Raw genomic sequence first — 19,589 nt, forward strand, 5'->3', positions numbered from 1 at the left:
CTAACGCTATTCTCCTTTTCATGACCATTTTTCAGTGCGTCACAAATTATAGAAAAAAAGATAAGTCTGTGATAATACACATTTATGATATTTATTCTAACATGACATTTTAGTTAAATCTGACAGTTGTCACATTTTATTTTCAATTTGGAATAAAAACAAATCAATTGTGTCTATTGCATTTATAAAATGGTATTTTCTTTGATTTGTATAGTCTTATAAATTGTACAGATTATATTGATAATATTATTATTTTATTTAATAAATAATTCTTTTTTGATTATGGCGCCATCTATCGACAACTAGAATAAATGTTATAAATATCTGTAATCAGAGACGTGCGTTTTTTTCTGTCACATACAATTTAATGCGTTAGAGAGAAATCAAAAAACTGTTACGCACTGAAAAATGGTCATGAAAAGGACTATATATGTTTATTTTGTAATGCTACTAATGATATTCAGCGAATGTGAATGTCTTGTAGGGTGAACATTTTTATAAAAAGAAATATTTTCGTACCTTACGACGTCAGAGTCTGTGTAGGACATTTAAATGAAAAGGGCCTAGTTCCTGATATTTTGTTACCTGGTCTAGGTTTCACTAAACGACCATATAAAATCAAAGGTCCAGAATTAGCATTGTTTGTAGGCGAACTTAAAATCTGCGCTCCTAAAGAAATAAAAGGTCTAAAAATTGATAATTTAGATAATGAAGATTTTCAATGTTTGGCTCCAGTAACTAAAGAACAATTAGTTTTTGAAAACGGTAAAGACAGATATATTAATAAAAGAGATTTACTGTCACAAGGTTTGAGTGACAGTTTTCTCAGAGTTTTGTTTGGTTATAATACTAGACAATATGTTAGTATAACAGTAGAACGTGTTAGAAGATCACTAATTCAAAGGCTTGTTGTGCAAAATATTGGGCCCCAAGCAATATCAAGGAATCAATTCATTCAGCAACATGTAACGGCTTACTCTAATATTTTGTACAATCCGAATCCGAATGAACCAAAGGTGATTGCATTATTAGATACAACATATGCCTACTTACATAAAAGCAACTGTTTTCAAGTACTTCGACAATTTTATTCAATGCACAAAAGTAGACATGTTTTAAAACCAACATTAGTCTTTGCACCTGATGGCTATGTTTTATCGATTTTTGGACCATACTTTTCTGATTCGTACAATAATGATGCCAACATTTTTCAACATGAATTTAACAGAAATGGAAATTATTTAAGAGATGGGTTCCAAAATGGAGACATACTCCTGGTAGACAGAGCATATCGAGATTGTAGACAATATTTACAATTACTAGGTATCGAACATAAGATGCCAGCTCTTTTGCCACATGGACAAAAGCAACTTTCAACTGAAGATGCTAATAACTCACGCATTATTACGAAAAATCGATGGATTGTAGAAGGAAGAAATGGTCATTTACGCTCTATCTTTAAATTCTTTGCCAATCCTATAAACATGCCCCATGCAAAAAAACTAAATGAATTTTACCGTATTGCTGGTGCACTATTAAATAAGTATCACCCACCGATCCACATGCAAGGTGCTACAGCTCAACAGTTATTACAGAGGTTACTAATTCCCAATGTTGTACAAGCTAGAGTTGAGACTGATAATCTGATTAGAAGAAATGGTCAATGAAGAAGGCTTCATAATCATGATTTTGCTAACTTTCCTGTTTTCGACTTAGACTACCTAAAAGACCCTACGATTGGGATATATCAAATTAAACTGGTACCATCTTACGTCCAAGATAAAATAATAAGAGAAAATGACGAGTTTCAAATTGATGAGAATATGGATAAACCGGGATTCATAAGAGTTCGAATATTTTCTAGGTTTCGGTAAGCTACAAAACACCAAGTATTCATTTCCTATACGGTTGATGAAGATAATGATGAAGATGAGCCTGCAGAAGAACCGATTAACGGGTACTCAATACTGAAGACATTAACCCAATGTTAAGTATCCTGATAGGTCGTTAGTTAACACGACGTATGATGCATCTAACCGAAATCAGCAAAATGTTAACGTACAAATAGTCGAAGATGATTTAAACCCGATTTTTCCATAGACAATTGTAATTAATATTTAGCATTTACAGACTATCAGGTACTTTGTTTTTTTTTGTATTGAAATCAAGTCCATGTTCTCTACCTGTCTTATATCTGATATGCGGGACAAATTTCATGTCAGCTAATGTATTTTTTTATGTTTCAACAATTTTTTCTTTAATTATTCTGGAACATGTTACGAGTGGAATTACCCCCATCCCCCCTAGATCCGCCACTGTTCAGTAGTTTTCTAAAGATAAGGCGGAAGTGCAATTTTGCTGGTATTCCATAACTGTAACTCGATCTAGCAGCACATTTTATACCGCACTTCTTTAGTTTTCTGAGGACTTTTCGGAGGTTTTCTGAAGACTAAAATACGGTCGATCTATTTTTGACCACGAATTCATATACAACACGCAAGTATGTATGAAGAACATGAGTTTCTCCTCTTCCAATAATAAATATTTTCGTTCACTTGACCGTAAATTAGTGCACTTAACGTAAACCGAGCACTCTAATCCAATAACTTCAGAAGGCTCTAACTCGAGAATAGTAGTTATTCAGACCCAGGTGCCATGGTCTTTTTTAATCTACACATCAAGAAGTATCATTGACCAAACTTTCATCAAATTTTACCGGGACCACTTTTCCATAAGGAGTGTTGCGTGGTCCTTTGAGCACAATAATTTATTAATTTCGGGAACAGTTTGTTGTACCTAATGAATTGCAGTATATAAAATTATACATATTTTGTAACTTATCCCACCTTCCGAAAATATTTGGATCAGCATATAAACCTTTTAATCCATTTTCTTATTTTATTTGATTAAAGAATGATGGATAATTTTTAATGAACTTGTCTAATAGATATTTTGAAAATTCTTTGGCGTAACTTTTAAACTTTGAATCGTCAAAGAGGTCAATGACTTATAACAGTGAGTAAATAATAGTTTTGCCTGGTGCAATAGTTTTAACTTTTGCCTGGAGACCATACAATTCACCGGACATCAAGGCAGCGCCGTCATAAATTTGCTTTACCAATTTATTTTTGATATCAAAAAATTTTAATATGTCCTTTAAAACACCAAAAATATATTCTGTCTTATGGCTTCTACTCACGTCTGAAAACCTAAAAACCTCTCATAAATATTAGACGTAACGCGTATCGAAGAACAATTGATACTTGTGAATGACATGTTACCTCTATCAGTAGCTTCGCCTACTTCTACCGAAAAACATCAAAATGTAACTATTAATTATATTGATTCTTTCATTCTGTGCTGTTTTAGGTACGCCGCTAAATGTCTTCGAGTCAGAAAGTAAATTAGACAATTTGTTCAAACAATTTTATTTGTTTTCTATAATTAACTTGATGTAACGAATCCTCCGATTCATCCTGTCACCTACATGGTAATTCCTAACAACTTAAAAAAATTACAATATCAATCATTAAACGACGTAAAACTACCTACTTACCTATTTCATAATTTTATCCCGGGCGCGATAGCAAGGTACGTGGCTAGGTACGTGCCTTGCTACCGTTTGCAGATCACCACTCGGCAGATTGGTTTCTGCCGTACTTGCCATTCAAATAGATACGGGAAATGTATAATTGGTTGCCTATCGGCTAATACTAAATAGCTTCTTATTACAAGCAAATCTTCAATCTGGGGACGGCTTGCCGAAACACACAATCGCAATCGGGTGCATGGCTATAGGATTTTTGAAAAGTCTCTTACGCACAGCCCACCGGGATCACTTAACGTATGGGATCGATCGAATTATTTTAAAAACAATGAATAAAATTTAGTCTGTATTATCTCACAGATATTTTTTTTATTTCACAGAAACGAATATCATCAACTCTGATTAAATTAATTATTTAAAAAAATCTATAATGTGTCCATAAATGTGTCCAGATTGACCATTTGCTTGTAATAACAAGCTATGGAATATTAGCCGATATGCAACCAATTATACATTCCCCGTATTTATTTGAATGGCAAGTACGGCAGATAAACAATCTGCCAGGCGGTGATCTGCAAACGGCAACAAGACACGTACCTATAGACCAGGGCGCATCTGTAAAAATATTAGTAACATTAATTTGGACGTTGAGAGGTGACTCATATTTGTTTGCAGAAATTGCTTGAAAATAACTCATATAATAATATTTGAGTTATCCTCCCACTCAAAAAGGTCCGGAACATTGTTTAAGTAATCAAAATGTCAAAAAATGAAGGAAAAATTCGACTTTTTTCTTCATTTTTTGATTATAACGTTAATAGTATTTATTTTCGAGAAAAGTTGCACTGACATAAAAGTTGCGTAATTAAATTTCCTACAATATAGGATTAGTCAAAAATTTTAAAAATTGTCACCCTTGTTGCAAAATGGCAATAATTGCGAAAAAATCATAAAAAACAAGTATTCGCATTTTACGTTTTTCAACCGTTTATGCTACACTTACGACCTTCATAATTTTACCCAGAAAAACTATATCATATAATAAAACAATATTGTGAATTTCAGTAAGATCGGTTCTATAGATTTTGCAAGATAAATTTTGCAATCCAGCTTTCGCAAAAAAATTAATTTTTTCAAAATGTTGCAGAACTGAAAATAAAGCAGAGAGCAAGTTGAATTTATAATACTGTACCTTTCTTCTATATTTAAAAAAAATTCAACTTGCTATCTGCTTTATTGTCAGTACTGCAACATTTTGAAAAAAATAATTTTTTTTTGCAAAAGCTGGATTGCAAAATTTATTTTACAAAATGTATTGAATCGATCTTAATTAAATTTGCAGTATTGTTTTATTATACCATAAAGGTTTTCTGGGTAAAATATCAAGGTCGTAAGTGTAGCATAAATGGTTGAAAAACGTAAAATGCGAATACTTATTTTTTATGTTTTTTTCGCAATTATTGCTGTTTTTCAACAAGGATGGCACTTTTTAAAATTTTTAACCAATCCTATATTGTAGGAAATTTAATTACGCAACTTTTATGTCAGTGTAACTCTTCTCAGAAGTGAATACTTTGAAAGTTAAAATCAAAAAACGAAGAAAAAAATCGAAGTTTTTTTTCATTTTTTGACATTTTGATTATTTAAACAATGTTCTGGACCTTTTTGAGTGGAAGGATAACTCAATTATTATTTCCAAAGAATTTTCAAAATATTTATTCGACAAGTTCATTAAAAATTATCCATCATTCTTTAATCAAATAAAATAAGAAAATGGATTAACAGTTTTATATGCTGATCTAAATATTTTCGGAAGGTGGCATAAGTTACAAAATATGTTTAATTTTATATACTGCAATTCATTAGGTATAACAAACTGTTCCCGAAATTAATAAATTATTGTGCTCAAATGTGGGCAAATTCTGCCTCAAATGAACGGGATTTCTCTTGTCTCAAAAGAGTAAAAACTTATTGTCGAAACACCATGAAACAAGAGAGAATGTCAAACTTGTCTCAAATGTCAATAGAAAAAAACTTTTAAAACCTCTCCAAAACAATAATAAATTCTACAATGACGTTATAACCCATTTTGCTACTTCGAAACAGCATAGACTAGAGTTAATTTATAAACAGGTTTAGGATCTAAATTTATAGGAAAAAACAAAAAAAAAAAACAAAAAAAAAATAAAAAAAAAACAAAAACCAAAAATCTTTTATGAAATTGAAGCCTTTTAATTAGATTGACTACCTATCTGAGGACACAAAACCTTGCCGACCCTGTCCTAAAGCCACGAGCCGCCACTGGTATTTACCTTTCCCTTCCACATCACACAAAATTAAGAAAAAACAGTTTGACCAAAAAAATAAAAATATATATTAGGGGGGCAGCCCCCGTTAAGACGTACGGATATGAAAAATAAATAACAACCTATTCTCAGTCTGGTCGAATATGCGTGGAAAATTTCATAAAAATCTATTCAGTCGTTCTCGAGTCATGTGCTGGTAACTAACACGACATTCTTTTGTTTATATAGATGTAAAATATTTAAATGGCTATTAAAAAATAACGGTTAGGGATAGAAAAGTGAAAATTTAGGGTTGTATGTATCCTTACGTTCCACATCATACAAAATTAAAAAAAAAAGAGTTTGTTCTCCCTACTCCCAGTCCGATCAAATATACCTGCCAAATTTCATACAAATCGGTTAAGTCGTTTCGGAGGAGTATGGCAACAAACACTGTATAAAGAGCATTTTATACATATAGATGTAAAAATTTTGGTGGCTACTAAAATTACTATATAAAACCGTATAAACCTTCCCTGAACTTCTACAAATAATTCAACATCAAAATTAGCCAAATCGGTCCAGCCATTCTCGAGTTTTAGCGAGACTAACGCACAGCAATTGATTTTTATATATAAGAAGATGCAAAAATTTAGATGGCTATTAAAAAATAACGGCTGAAGATAGAAAAGTGAAAATTTAGAGTTGTATTTACCATTCCCTTTCACATCACACAAAATTGAGAAAAAACAGTTTGACCAAAAAGTATAAAAATATATTAGGGGGGCAGCCCCCGTTATGACGTACGGATATGAAAAATATATAACAACCTATTCTCAGTTCGGTAGAATATACGTGGAAAATTTCATAAAAATCTATTCAGTGGTTCTCGAGTTATGTGTTGGTATCTGATACGACCTTCTTTTGTTTATATAGATGTAAAATATTTAAATGGCTATTAAAAAATACCGGTTAGAGATAGAAAAGTGAAAATTTAGGGTTGTATGTATCTTTACGTTCCACATCATACAAAATTAAAAAAAAGAGCGTGTCCGAAAAAATAGAAAAAAACATCAGGGGGGGCAACCCCCCTTATGACAAACGGGTATGAAATATAGATAACAACCTACACCCAGTCCGGTCGAAGATACCTGCCAAATTTCATAAAAATCGGTAAAGACGTTTCGGAGGAGTATGGCAACAAACACTGTAAAAACAGCATTTTTTGCATATAGCTGTAAAAATTTTGGTGGCTACTAAAATGACAATATAAAACCGTATAAACCTTCCCTGAACTTCCACAAATAATTCAACATCAAAATTAGCCAAATCGGTTCAGCCATTCTCGAGTTTTAGCGAGACTAACGCACAGCAATTGATTTTTATATATAAGATATGCTGCTATATTTTATGCCCATAATATTAAACATTCTAATACACCTATTACACCTAAATAGTTCGTTGTTAGTAAAATTTAAAAGAAATTTGGAGAAACACATCAAACATATTACAAATCCTGGTTGTGTACCATTAAATGGTAATATAAATGTTGCTGTATTAATAAGTGTGACAGAGAATCCTTAAATTACTTAATTCAATGCAAATTGCAGCTATACTGAATTCGCTCTTCCGAGACACAACTGTCGAGTGACGTTGGTAATTTCTTTTTTGGGAAATTAGGTTTCTAGGCGTGACTGGAAATTACTACACAACCAAAGATACCTGCCCATACCCAATATTATTAATAGTAAACAGACATAAATAACATAAACATTACGCCAATCAATAATTATTTATTTATTTACACCATTATAATGTATTGATAGCAAATGAGAAAATTATTTATTGTACAAAATGAAAATATTTTGTAGAAATAAATTCCACAAAATTTTATGGGTTTAGTATACACTCACTCTATTTCCAATAATTCTTCTTTTTTTAGTGAAAGGTTAAGTTGATTTGAGCAGTTAACAGTATGAGACAGGAATTTTTGTGCTGTATGTTTCCTATTCCGAATGTGTCAAAGTGAATCTCGGCAGAGCAAATTCAGTATAATAGAAACATTTCTAAAAGGTATGTTTTACATGTACTACAAAAAATGAGAAATAGTATCATCCTTATAAAATTATAACGTCCAGCACATCAAAAGGGATAATCGAGATCGCTGAATGCAGTTTTGTGAAATAATGCAAGATTTATGTAATCAAAATTTTTCTGATGAAGTAACTTTTTTTTATATATATGGAACAGTAAATCAGCAAAACTGCAGATATTAGATCCTCCCCCCAAAATCTTTAGATTATACTCCACTTATAGCCACACAGTTAGTGGGCTTATAAATGTTTAATAATGTTCTGAAGCTTTTTTTGTGGTATCTTATGTAATTTACTATTTGGGAATAAAGCTACAATTTAAGTTTGAAATTAAATATAAGTATATGTACTCAGTGATATTAGAGGTGTTACACCCAATAGGAATCATTTCTTGAACCTAATTTTTTGGCAGCACAATGACTATATTTAAAGCATGCTATGATAACAATATTAATGTTTTATCTTTTATGGTTTTTGTAAAAATAAAGTTTTATCTTTAAATTTTTTTGTGATAAGACCAATTTATGAAGACCGGCTGGTACAGAAATTTTTAGTTAATATTCCTCAGTCTAATTGTGTTCAGTGCAAGAATATGCCTCGAGTTCGAAGACACCAAAATTTCCACCATTTTAGCGATTGTGACAGGGGTAGAATTATTGCCTAATAGAGATATGGGTCATATCACGAAATTGGACGTTGTGTTAATATACAGCAATGACAATTATGCGAGTCTGTCGTGTGTGGGCAAACGAAGGTAGAGGAACACGAAGAAGACCAACTGGTCAACCGAGTTTACGCGTCAAATCGCTGACCAATGGTTTGGAGTAGAAGGTAGACTTGTTACTATACGTACCCTATACCGTAGCATTCGAGCCTTTGGACTGTTTTCATTCCTCCCACGACGAATGCTTCCTTTGACTGCGGACCACTGTCATCAACGCTGAAATTGGTGCAGAGAACGGCAGCATTGGGTGGCAAAATGGCATAATGCAGCATTCAGCGATGAATCGCGATATTGTTTAGGTATGCGGTGTGCATGATGATCGTAAGATGATAAGACGCCGCCGTGGAGATCGACGAGATATAGGGTTTGCTGTTGAGAGGCATCTATACAGGACAGTAGGAGTAATGGTTTGGGGGGTTATTGCCTATGGTAGCGGATCACCACTTTTGTTTATTCGAGGCAGTATGACAGATGTGCGTTATTTTGATGACATCTTACAAACCACTTTACTGCCTTATCTAGACGGCCGTTGAAACGCCCTTTTTCAGGAAGACAACGCGCGTCCCCATATTGCTCGTCGAACTATTATAGTATGGTATAGTTAGCGTGACCAGACACCTCGTAACGCGACAGTTCGTAACGGACAGTTGGTAACGGGCAATTCGTAACAGCGACAGTTCGTAACGGCGACAGTTCGTAACTATACACATTCGTAACGGACAATTCGTAACGTCCAAATTTAATTATTCTGTTTATTTCTGTTAACGGGAAAACTAACTGTTATTACAGTTATAATTATTGAAATTATGGTTATCAATTTAACGAATCAGTATGGGGATAAACATGTTTAACACATTTTATATTTCGTGTTTCAGTGTATATTAAAAGTCTTTAAACACAAACAAATATTTAAATACATACAAACTTTTGACAATATTCTTAAAAGTTTATTCCTCTTATTGTTCCCTAAAGTTGCATATGCCTAGACAAAGGTATAATGAAGTACTTCATTCCTGAAATCTTTAATCTGACAACCGTCTTTAGATATACCAAACTTTTTAAATAAACATTTTGTAAAGAAAAGATTATAATTACCTGTTATTCTAAGGAATGTTCTACATAAAATTTAAAACAAAAAAGGTTCTATACATAATTTTTATAAAATCAACGGTTCCAGAGTTACGGAGGGTGAAAAGTGGAGGTTTTCGATACTTTTTATATTTACCGATTTCTCCCCCCTCTCCCCCCCAAACCCGACGCTCAAAATGGTGTGACTTTTTTCTGAACATTATGTGGACCATATAGAACAATTTGGTGTTGAAGGATAACTTTCACTTTGAATGTCTGGGTTTTTGGTATAGTTATGTCATAAATATTGCCCAAAAAATATAAAAAGTATCGAAACCTCGACTTTTCACCCTCCGTAACTCTGGAACCGTTGATTTTATAACAATTATGTATAGAACATTTTTTGTTTTAAATTTCATGTAGAACATTTCTGTATATAACATTGTTTACGCTAAAGCATAGTTTTAGAAATATTGATGAAAAACGTAAAAAAACTACAAATTTACCGGCTTCTCTCCCATCTCCCTCCCAAACCGGACGCTCAAAATGGTGTAACTTTTTACTGAACAATTTGTGGACCATATAGAACATTTCGGTGTTGGAGGAAAACTTTTACTTTAGATGTTTGGGTTAGGCCTTTTTTTGGACCAGTTATACTATACTACCTCCGTAACTTTGGAACCATTTATTTTAGAAAGATTATACATAGGTCCTTTTTTATTTCAAATTTAATGTAGAACAATTTTGTATACAAGGTTGTTCATGCTAAACCGCATAGTTTTAGAAATATTGGCGAAAAACTTTAAAAACTACGAATTTACAGATTTCTCTCCCCTCTCTCCCCCAAACCCGACGCTCAAAATGGTGTGACTTTTTTCTGGACATTGTGTGGACCATATAGAACAATTTGGTGTTGAAGGATAACTTTCACTTTGGATGTCTGGGTTATGCCATCTTTTGGATCAACTATACTATACTATATGGACTTTTTCCAAGATCTTAGCGTTAATGCCGTGGCTACCCCATTCACTGGGTTTAAATCTTGTCGAACATGTGTGTGATATGAATGGGAGGAGACTGTCCACTTTGCACCATCCTCCACAGACTCTGGCACAGTTAATCCATGAAATTCAAGTTGCTTGAAAAGAGGTGCCTCAAGCAGACATCGATCATCTCATTTTGTCAATGCCTAGAAGTATTATAGAGGAGTGTGTTTAGCTAGGGGCAGTGGCGTGCTGGAACTTTTCAAGCGGCCCGGTGATTTTATAGAAAAGCGGCCTCCCATTATCATTTTACCTTCTATTATCAGGATGTTTTATTCGTTATTTATTAAATTAAAAAATATATAAATTATTTTTAAATCAAACATAAAACTTTTAATTCAATGATTTTTTTTAAATTTGCTATATATTTTTTATTTAAGAATAAGCAATCGTACAAATAATAAGTAACACGTATGACAATATTATATGCAGTAAGACAGAAACCATAATTTCCTGAATAAGTATAATATGAATTTGATGTAATTAAGATAAAAGTACAATAAAATTTTGAGAATTTTTCAATTATGTATAAGTTGAATTTCAGTAAATCATATATACAAGAGAGTACAAATACAAGTACAGTGCAAATACTTTAATTTAACAAATACAGTCGGAAAAATGAAAGAATACCCATAAACGAACATATAAAACACGCTGTATTTTCCTGTCACCGTGTCACAAAGAAAATTGTCCAGTGCAAGTACATGTAACAATAATTATTACATGTACTTGCGCTGGCCAATTTTTTGTGTGACACGGTGACAGGAAAATACAGCGTGTTTTATATGTTCGTTCATGGGTATTCTTTCATTTTTCCTACTGTATTTAAAATTTTAATAGCCTTACACCTAAAGGTAGAAAGGCTTAGGAGTAAGTAAGTAAGTAAAATCTTAATACAACGCAATAATCTAAACATTTTTTTGCAATTATTTTATAAAATAATTATCTACTTAACTCTCGATCAATAATTTCCGTAGATGAAAGTAGATTTTTGAGCAAATTCGTCGATTATTTCATCATTTTAAGCTCATGCAAATAGCTTTTTTTTTCTATAGCCATTAGCATAAAAATGTTTCCAAGTGATCTTGTGTTAAAGTACTTCTTAACAGATTTTTTATGTCTTTCAATGTTGAAAATCTTCTTTCGCAAGATACTTGTGTCACTGAAAGGGTTAATAAATGTTTATATACTATATTTAAATTTGGATAAGCACACTGATATAAGTTGTACTTATGCAAAACAGCGTAACATCACTTTTTAGTATCACACGGAGGTGAAGTTTTCACGATATCAACAACATTGTCATTTGTTACTTCATGTTCATTAAGACTTAGATTAATAATATCATCTCATCCCTTATTCTGTCGACTGAACATATTCATCATTAACTCGATGTTGTATAATTTCAGTATTTTGCAAAATCCTATCTTTTACTACAATCCATTTATCAGCAAAATCCACGAGTTCTTCTCTAATTGCAGTCGCAGATATGGTAGGATAAAAATTTCTTAATTTTCCAGTAAATGATTTAAATGCCGTTAAAGATATACCATTTCCTATTTTATCAAAATTTGTCTTGATCAAATCGTTTTTCGATATTTCCAATAATTCGGTCAAAAATGTGTAAAACGTTTTTCCATTTTTTATTCTGCAGAGTACCTACATGTTTGAAGCAAATTGGAAAACCATAAATATACCTGTATGTATGAAAATAAATATGATCTGTATTAATCTATTTATGTATATAGAGTCTTGTTCATTTACTTAAATTGTATTTTACAATGATTAAAAAAAATATTATGTGGAAATTTTACTACCTATTTGACCGGCCTCAAGAGGCCGCGGCCTCTCGGTGATTGCACCGATTCATTTATATGGCCAGCACGCTACTGGCTAGGGGGTCGCCAAACACGTTATTATTATTTTTTGATTACGTCAATAAAAAGTCTTGCCAATGTTATCGTTTCATTCTTGATGAAAATGTACCATGTTGCCAAAAAATTAAGTTCCAGAAATAATTCCTTCTGGGTGTAACACTTCTAATGTCACTGAGTATATTTGACGTTTCGACTTCCACTTCGGAAATTGTTATCGATTTTCGAAGTGGAAGTCGAAACATCAAATATATTTAATTTCAAACTTAAATTGTGGCTTTATTCCCAAATAAAATAATAAATTATAACTGTTTATTAAATTTGCTATTTGCTTAATGCGGCTCAGTTCCATAGCATAAACAGTAGGATATCCATATTAATGTTTATCGTACTGTTATATGCGAATATACATATTTTGTTTGTGTATATGGAGGAAGGGATTTATTAATAATAGCACATAGAATCTGTACGTAATGGTTTATTAAATCTAGCAGATTAATGTTAATAATTTATATTGTTTATAGTTTTATAGTTATATCTAAAAATATAATTGATTTGTTCTTATCTTTTATACATTAAGTATCCGGATGAATGTTTTTCATTATGTTCAAAGTTGTATCTAACTATCTATCTGAAACAGTAAAACGAACATTTACGAGCCCTAACAACTAAATGTTCGGACAAATAAATCTTTATTGAAAGTGTTAATTTTCACAAACTTGCTTATATTGCATATTGTGGCAATTAAATATTCTAACAATTTAAGAAATCAACATTTAATTATGGGGTTACATTACCACGCACCTTTACAACCTCGGTAATCCTGTCTGGCATTGCTTTTCTAAGGATTGATAGAAGTCAGGATTGATATCCCATAATTCACCTAATTTTCTCTTCAAGTCATTTAACAAATTTTTTCTACCAATGTATTTTTACTACAAAAACGATATTACGTAGGTCAAAATTTTTGACGTAAGAGAACTGTCAAAACATTAGAATGTGACTTTTCATTATTGCCATGTTTATTATAAACATGGCAATAATGAAAAGTCACATTCTAATGTTTTGACAGTTCTCTTACGTCAAAAATTTTGACCTACGTAATATCGCTTTTGTAGTAAAAATACATACACGGTGTTTCTAAATAAGTATGACAAACTTCAAGTGGTAATTCTACATGAAAAAATAATTCCGACATACGGTGTGTTGAAATTTTTCTTTCAAACTGCCAATTTATTTATTGCTCTAAGACCGGATGAGCTATGAAAATGAAATTTTGTGAGTTTTAAGAGGTAGTTATTGCGCATTTTTGACATACAAATAAGAAATTGGAAAGAAATCCTTTGTAAAAGGTATAAAATTTTTTTTATTAAAAATCCCTTAAAAGGGCTACATCACAACAAAACGTTTTCGATTTTTATAAAAAATCATCATCAGTGTTCGATAAACTGGATGCTAGCTGAGCCACAAAAGAAAAATATCTGGGTAAAAACCCTTTACATAAAATATAGATGCCTTAAAAGTGCATACTTCAATAAAAAGGCCTGTGATGGTCACATGGCAAACAGGATAATGCCCTAAGGTAAAGTATACAGGTTTCCCAACACGTGGGATCCAAATTCACGTGTTGGGAAACCTGTATACTTTACCTTAGGGCATTATCCTGTTTGCCATGTGACCATCACAGGCCTTTTTATTAAAGTATGCACTTTTAAGGCATCTATATTTTATGTAAAGGGTTTTTACCCAGATATTTTTCTTTTGTGGCTCAGCTAGCATCCAGTTTATCGAACACTGATAATGATTTTTTATAAAAATCGAAAACGTTTTGTTGTGATGCAGCCCTTTTAAGGGATTTTTAATAAAAAAATTTTTATACCTTTTACAAAGGATTTCTTTCCAATTTTGTGATTGAAGGTATACAGCCAATGACAGGAAAACTTTTTCTTTTCCTTGTGGATTTTATACAAATAAGAATTTTGTATTCATCATTGGCGCGATACGGGTAATAGTCTGAATTTTTTAAAGAAAAAAATAGTACGCCACTGAGATATTTATGATAAAAAACCTCTCTTGCCTTATTTTCATTTCTTTAATACATCATCAAGAACTATCTAATATAATAATACTAAACTAAAACAAAAACAGAAAATAACACTAATAATATTTCAACTAGGCGCAAAGCTACAACAAATGTTCAAAATGACCTCCTTCAGAGGTGACAGAAGAATTTTATATTCATCATTGGCGGAGGTACGGGTAATGGTCTGATTTGTTTTAAAGAAAAAATAGTACGCCTCTGAGATATTTCAAATTAAAAATCATTTTTGAATTCCTCGTTAAATTTACGACAAAAAATCTTTCTTGCCTTTTTTCATATGAGGCGCCATTTTTATACAAAAAATAAAACATCTTAACGTTTACAAAGTATTTGAGATAAATTTCTATGCATATGGAAACTACCTTAGTTATTGTTCTAGTTTAGTATAATTGTATTAGATAGTTTTTGATAATGTCTTTTCCTACTTCACTACCTCTTAAAACTCACCCCACTAAATTTCATCTTCATATCTCAACAGATCTTAGAGCAATAAATACATTGGCAGTTTGAAAAAAATTTCAACACCCCGTGTCTCGGAAACGAAGCATTTTATAAGTATGTATATACAGTAAGAGCCACCATACTAGACACATAGGAACATTGATCTATTACAGTCCTAGACTCTTCACTGGTTGTAATGTTTATTTTTATGTCAAGTGACGTTTAGAACGTCAGAAAATGTATAGTAACTGAATGTTAACATGGAAAGTTGAGGAATAATAGATCGGCTGTATTAAATACAGCTGATCTAATTTTGACGTTTATAGTTGTCATTTTGTTAAAGCTGTAAAAGTTTTAAAGTATTGTACTATTCTTGGTTTTTGAATAAAGTTATTTTAAAACAAAGTAATAATACTAATAACTAATGTATTTTTTGTATCGAAAAACAATTATTTTGAATAGTTTCTTGAATATGACGGGGATAAAAGTCACATCTGAGAACGGACCGGATTAGCCCATAAGCATAGCAATTAGGTACCTACCCATGTGTCTAGTACGGTGGCTATTACTGTATAAGTATGTTTATAAAGCAAACTGTCTTTATTTTTTCATGTAGAATTACCCATTAAAGTTTGTCATATACTCCGTCTCAAACCCTTTTTTTCGTGCGTTATTAATTTTTACGTCATATAGGATTTTAAGAATGTCTCAAATCATTACATGACATTTTAGTTAAATCTGACACTGACAGTTGTCAGAATATTTATATAAACATCAATATTTATACAAATATTTGCCAGAATATTAATATTTAAAATAGTTTAATATAAAATTAAATAAATGTAATATGAAATTTCACTATTGGGACCGTGCAAGTTCGGAAGAGCGACACCCGGTTTCATAGCTCGGCAACATTTTTAGCACTTTTAATTATATTGGCCAATTATATTAGTCCTGGTTACTGGATAATTGTCCAGGCCATAGCCCAAAAAAGAATAAGAAGAAAAAGTAATATTGAGGTTATGTTATTAAAAGGTAAACATTGTACTACAAGCAAAATACCAATAATTAAATTAACTTTAATAATTGCATAACATATAATTTTTTACAATTTATAACACATCATTTGCGAAATCCCATTTTCTTCAATGACAGTAGGTATGAAATATACATCAATTTGACAATTTCAATTAACAATATGAATTATTTAAGAGATATAAATATGTTCAAGAAAGTTGCAAGATTTGTCCGCTATTCGCGCACGATCGTTTCTCGTATCCCCTCCAAGTACTTGCACACAGCGAATACAATGCCCGAATATACCAATGACATAAAATATTTATATTTACATAGTTGAAAAATTTCTAACCTAGAAATTACAACTGAGGGGATTAGACGCTAAAAGGGGTACAAGTGACAAAATATTGTAAACTGAGTTAAGTGCACAAAATAATACTTCTTCTTCTTCTTAAAGTTCCATCTCCTAGCGGAGGTTAGATATCATAATGGATATGGTCACTTTGTTGGCTGCTGAAAATAATACTAGACCGTATTAAAAATTTAGTGGCAAAGAGATCAGTTGAGTTAAACTACTCGTGGCGACATATCACAGGTTCTAGTTTGACTAGTTACGAAATATTTAAAAAGAGTTTGTGGCAAACAGTTATAACTACACTTGTATACCTCTGCCTGTAAAGTATTGGATACTAAAAAGTGACAAAGTATTAAGTGACAAAGAAAAACAAGTGCAAAATTTGAAAAAAAAGGAAAAAATTAATCAAAAATAAGTCCATAAGCGATTTATTCGCTGTAGAATTTACTATGTAAATTTAACTTTGACTTCGTTTTTCTCAACTAAACCATTTTATCACTTGTACCCCTTAGCATCTAATCCCCTCAATTGTCATTTTACCATATGATCGATTATTTTGTGTCAAATTTTCTTACTCTCCTCATTGATTGGTTATCTATTTAGAGTACATATTGTAATCGCCAACCAATTATACATCTATAAGTATAAATCCGTTTTAATATGCAAATACCCATCAAGGAATACATAATTTTCTAAGTTCAATGTTTAATAATCACAGAGGTACGTTTTTTTCTGAATAAACATGTATACCATTTTTATTCAGTTGCAATGCGAAGGAAAAACAATCTTACTTTTCAATTAGAATACGGAGTGCAATCCAGCTCTCTGAATCGCGATTTTCGATTCTTATTGGAATCTCATCGGAGAGAGCGCAGGCTTGTTCTCCATATCCTAACTGACCAGCACTGAGAGCTTTTACCACACATCGCAACTGAAACAAATAGGGTAGGTGACTAGCGTCATCTGGCAATTGAAAGATGAAGTTTTTCAATCCTAAAAGCAACATTAATAATATTGAAAATATTAAAAATATTACTAAAAGATTTTTAAATTGAAAAAATAGAAAGAAATAAATTGAGTATTTAAGGGGATTTGAGAGATGCGTTATATGTCACTGTACTTTCATGCTAAAATTTCGTAGATCTTTGTTATTTCAAAGATATTAACATTTTATTTCTCTCTTTTTTATATAAAACATACCTAACTATATATACATAAATATAATATTAATTTTGTTTTAGGATGTGGCCAATAAGCAAAAATTACATTTATTGGTACCCTCAGAAAGCGTGGAGGAAACAGCACAAGATGATAATGATGAACAGCAAATGCAGGCTCAAAAAACTAGAGAGTTGGCATTTGAACAAGACATGTTAATAGAGCGAGAAAATAGAATTATGCAGATAGAATCCGACATTTTAGATGTTAATCAAATTATGAGGGAGTTGGGGTCTATAGTACATAGCCAAGGAGGGACCATAGGTAAACGTTCTATTATAAAACCTTCTTCTCTTAGCATCACAACCCTGGATGAGTCTTTGCTTGTCTAGTTATGTCCTTTCACTGAGACCTCGCTTGTTTCCTTCTCCTTCATTGTCTTCTATGAATAGTTTTTAGGTCGTCTTCGTCGTCATCCAACTATCTCGTTCTGTGTCTTCACTTTTTTGTCTTCCTATCGACTTTCATTGTAATATTTTTATCTTGCGAAGGCGCACACCAAAGAAATATGAAACGTGAAATACGTTTCATGGAAATAAAACACTGCTAAAAAAATAGACGTCCGCATATCTATGAAACGAGTGTGATTCATGCCCATGAAACATTTTTATCTTCTTGAAACGTGTTTCATGAAATAGGACGTGTTCTATTTTTCGATATCAGTTTCATTGTTTTAACTAATTAATTACATGCGTAAAATGAATGCCGACCAAAAATTTAATATTGTATTGGATTCTGTGGTGGAGCATAACGAAGAGTCGTACAATAATTATAACCTGAAGTGGTACTCGAATAGACAATAACAATAAAATATCGTTTTTTTTTAAACCAGGACCCACAATAAAACAATGTAAATGTTTGAATACTGATTCTATAAAATGATTGAAATTTAGCAAGATGATTATTTAATTCGTTAGCAACCAAATATTATGTACTTTGGTTATGATTTTTGGACAGTAATAAAAGAGTTGCCACAACAGCAACGACCTCGTCATAATCGCTTTCCATTATTTACTAGACAAATTTTATTTTTGTTTGTTTGATATTAGTGTATTATTTATATATTAGTGTTATTTGTAGTATATTAGTGTAGGAAACAGATTAAACTTAGGAAACTCGACACAACTTTTTTTAAAAGATTTTCTCCGGAACACCCATTTTCATTCCTTTAAAGGGGGTAGGGAAAAATTATACTCCATCAGTAGGGTTTTTTTTATAAATACATTTATATATTATGGTTATTGCAACATCCCTGCGGAAACTACCCCTATCCCTGAAAATAAGTTTGGCGAGCATTTTTACGATTTTCTCATTACTATATATTTTTTTGAAACAACGCTTATACAGAATTAAAGACCACTATTTGCTCTACAAATAAGGTCCTATGCATTTTTTTCGTATAAGCAACCGTTACGGCACAGTGGCGCCGCAAACCTCAGAAATGCTTTGGCGGGCTCCAGTTTTTGTTTTTTTTTTCGTCACCTATTCATTTTATTAATAATATACTTATGACTTTATGACAAATAAAAGAACACACTGTCTGCTACATATTATGATCTATATTTTAACTGTCTTTGTACCTTAAAGCCACAGTGGTGGCCTAGACTCAATTTTTGCATATATTTTCTTTATTCATTTTCCTTTTTTTTTGGGTGGTTTCGGGGAAAATATGGGTAAATAATATTATTTGTAAATAATACTTGTACATGGGTAATCGCTGAAAGTTTTTTTACGCTAGCATAAGCGGTTTAGATGGTATATATAAAAAGGGGCTTTTTAAAATTTAACACCGTGTAATTAAAAAATGGACAATTGCCCTTAAA

The 19,589-nt window shown here is 31.8% G+C and overlaps 1 protein-coding gene across 1 annotated transcript in view; it reads left to right on the forward strand.

Moving 5' to 3' along the window:
* LOC114331333 (syntaxin-12) overlaps nucleotides 1-19,589 on the forward strand; it is a 53,963-nt gene that overhangs the window by 18,349 nt on the left and 16,025 nt on the right. Inside the window, exon 3 of the mRNA XM_050655824.1 lies at nucleotides 17,790-18,030. Coding sequence (XP_050511781.1) covers nucleotides 17,790-18,030 — 241 coding nt within the window. The remainder of the gene's footprint in view (nucleotides 1-17,789; nucleotides 18,031-19,589) is intronic.

Source organism: Diabrotica virgifera, chromosome 1 (assembly GCF_917563875.1).
Source record: "Diabrotica virgifera virgifera chromosome 1, PGI_DIABVI_V3a".
Classification (NCBI taxonomy): domain Eukaryota; kingdom Metazoa; phylum Arthropoda; class Insecta; order Coleoptera; family Chrysomelidae; genus Diabrotica; species Diabrotica virgifera.